This window comes from Polyodon spathula, chromosome 8 (genome assembly GCF_017654505.1).
Source record: "Polyodon spathula isolate WHYD16114869_AA chromosome 8, ASM1765450v1, whole genome shotgun sequence".
Lineage (NCBI taxonomy): Eukaryota > Metazoa > Chordata > Actinopteri > Acipenseriformes > Polyodontidae > Polyodon > Polyodon spathula.
In genome coordinates, this window is record NC_054541.1 from 41,442,486 (window position 1) to 41,445,575 (window position 3,090).

Sequence of the window (3,090 nt, forward strand, 5' to 3'; positions counted from 1 at the left end):
TAACAAACAGCCTGAAACCGATCAACAGTCATTGCTACTGTCATGTAAGTAGAGGCATACATGCCAACTAGTTGCATGTACTTAATGCCTCTGCACAGAAGATCGGGGCCCAAGAAGACATCTGTTATGTCCCAAATAAGCTGAGGAAGAACCTGAAAGGTTGCCACTAACAAATCAGCGACACTGAGGTGCATCATGAAAATATACATCCGAGACATTCTCTTTCTTCTTCTCCAAAGAGCCGTTACCAGGATTGAATTGCCGATCGAGGCGGTAATGAAAATCAACCCCAGGAGAGTGATCTCAGCCCAGGCTAATTGTTGGTTCCTTTCAGGTCTGCTGGCTACATCGGAGTTGTTGTCCATGTTATTAAATCTTGGTTCAAAAACATTGCTAATCAACACCTCCGTTGCATGTGACAGAGAAAAGTTATCCATGTTATAAAGGGATTTCGTGTACGAAAGACAAATTATAACATGACCTCACTTCGTAACACAAATGATCACAACGATACCGTTGATTTGAAATGCCTCTGTATATGTGTCGTAGAGTACCTGCAACTGCTAATGTGCTTTCTGTGAAATACTTCAACTCGTGTGCTTCTAAATACTTGCTGCACTTTTTTTTTTTAATCTCACAGACAACCATCACTAAGGTTTAGCGCCACAGCATGAGCCAATAGCAAGTCAGGTAATGAATATGGTTAGTTTGAATATGAGCAGCGCAGAGGTGAGACATACACTACTAGCGTGCTTCAGGTGTGCGTGTGCGTGTGCGTGTGCGTGTGTGTGTGTGGGTGTGTGTGTGTGCATGTGCGTGTGTGTGTGTGTGTATATATATATATATATATATATATATATATATAGACCTGGTTTGTATATGATAGTATGAGAAATTATTTTTTGTATTTGTATTCACGTTTGTTTTGAATTTTCACCTATAAATATTTTTACTTTGCACTTTATTCACATTTATTTTACATTCGCATTTTGTGATTTAGAATTGAGCACCTTATTTTTGTGAATTTATTGTCGATTGTGTGTATTTTTTTTTAATGAATCAGCAGTGGGTGTGTAGTGGAAAAAGCCTGTTCCCCAGACTGGTAGTCCTCGTGTGATTGGGTGATTTTTTATTTTATGTCGTAACTTCCTTTTTTTTCTTTTCTTTTTTTTTAAAGCTGGCCGGGAAAAGATTCACGATGTTCCCCTTTGTGTGTTAGACTCACCCTGGGAGTCACGGTTGAAGTGGATGGGTGCAGAAAATCAACTGAGCCATTAAGAGGCAATGCACGCGTTGAGTTAGAAAGCACCCGTTTGCGAGATGTGTTCATTTTGGGTATCCATAGCGGTGAGATGCCTGTAGCAGACAGCTCTTTTTCTGAGGAATTGAGTTTTGAAATAAAATCTCCGCTGCCATCCCTGACTCCAAGTGCAAGCCTACCTTTTTTGTTTTCAGTTGTATGTTGAGCACTGTTTGTTTCGTTTTTACGCCTGTGTTTATTTCGGGAAACTCCTGTCTTCTCTAGTGCTGTGTGTATGTGTCTGAATGCGAGAGAGAAATGAAGCAATGTATTCTTGCTCTAAATGAGTTGTTGCTATATTAAACTGTGTAACAGTGTGATGGCTGAGAAAGAACGACTGAACCCTTGAAACAATATAACGAATTGAAGTGTTTGGCTGAAACACTGTACCTGTCAGACAGCATTAGTTTGTGCAATATGACCATTGAAATGAAATTGTGTTTTAAATAAATGTGATTTAATGTGGCATTTTTATTGTGTGTTTGTGTTGTGCTTGGTCAAGACCTTATCCTCTGGCCCAAATAAAAGAACCTGATGCTAACAACCTAAAATATTTAGCTTAATCTGAAGGTAGAGCCTTCAGTGTCGTAGACTCCTACCATAAATGATATTTTAAACCCAGCCTAGCCCTCGCTACATAAATCTAATATTATTTTTGTTGTTGTTTTCTTCAACATAATGACATGTAAAGCACGTCGTTTTTCAAGGTGTAAAGATGAACCGCCTTAAAAATAACCTTTAAAACATTGATTTAATTACTGTCTACATTTTCCCAAGGTTTTGAGTAAATGTATATTTTTCTTTAATTTTTTCGCTGCTTTGTTTAATTTTTATAGTACCATCTGTAAGAAATGTCGCAGAATTTTCTTGTATTTATTTATTTTTTTCCTTCTTAAAGGGAGATGTACACCAAGCATATTAACACCAGTATGAACTGTCAAGAAGAAAAATAACAGATAAGCAAACTGTCATTACACGCATGGAAACATGTATCTAAGATAACGTTTGCTTCTTACACGGGGATTTGAGTCTTGCTTGAGGCATTGCTTACCATAGGCCATAATTTGCGCCTTGATGGGGTTTGTTGTTGTTGTTGTTTGTTTGTTTGTTTGTTTGTTTGTTTGTTTTGGGGTTTTTTTTGGGGGGGGGGGGGGGGGGGGGGGGGGGGGTTGTTTTTTTCTCAATGAAGAGTTTTCCAAGAAAATTAAACTTCTCGTGATGAGGCTTTAGTTGTGTTGTCATGACACGAGACAACTGGTTTTTTTTTTTGTATGATAAATAAACTGAACATTATACCTTGTAAATGATTTTAAAGATTGTCTGCCTCACATTATTTTTTATGCTTCTGTAGCAGGTCGCTACTTTGTGCTTATCGTTTTCATTGCTTTCACTTTAGAACGTGCCCTTACCTTTTGTCCCTATCCCTGCGCCAATCAAATGAGGATTCCTATTACCTGGATGATTTAAAAGGTTCGTTTTACAGACACTGGAGAACAGAATTGGAAGCAGAATGAAAGGGAACGGGAGGCTGTGTGTGCAATGGCGATGTGTTTAAAATGATTTTGTGTGTGGTCTGTGAGTAGCGGCAGTAACACTGAAGTATGAGACGTAAGTCAGTTTGATTAGGATCTTCTAGTCAGCTACAGTCTTCGTTGGTTGTCGTGAAAGCCTTCAATGAACTGACTAGTTTAGACCTTATTGTTTCAGAACAGCACGTTTGTTTACCTTACGTGGCCGGATACTCTTGGACCACAGCCTGCCGTTCCCCAGTTTTAGTTTGTGTTTTAAGC

The 3,090-nt window shown here is 38.7% G+C and overlaps 1 protein-coding gene across 1 annotated transcript in view; it reads right to left on the reverse strand.

Annotated features, from left to right (window-relative positions):
• The window catches only part of LOC121319138 (arg8-vasotocin receptor-like), a 3,524-nt gene extending 3,159 nt beyond the window's left edge, over positions 1 to 365 (reverse strand). Inside the window, exon 1 of the mRNA XM_041256319.1 lies at positions 1 to 365. This exon is cut by the window's left edge and continues 473 nt beyond it. Coding sequence (XP_041112253.1) covers positions 1 to 365 — 365 coding nt within the window.
• Between the last annotated feature and the right edge of the window lie 2,725 nt (positions 366 to 3,090).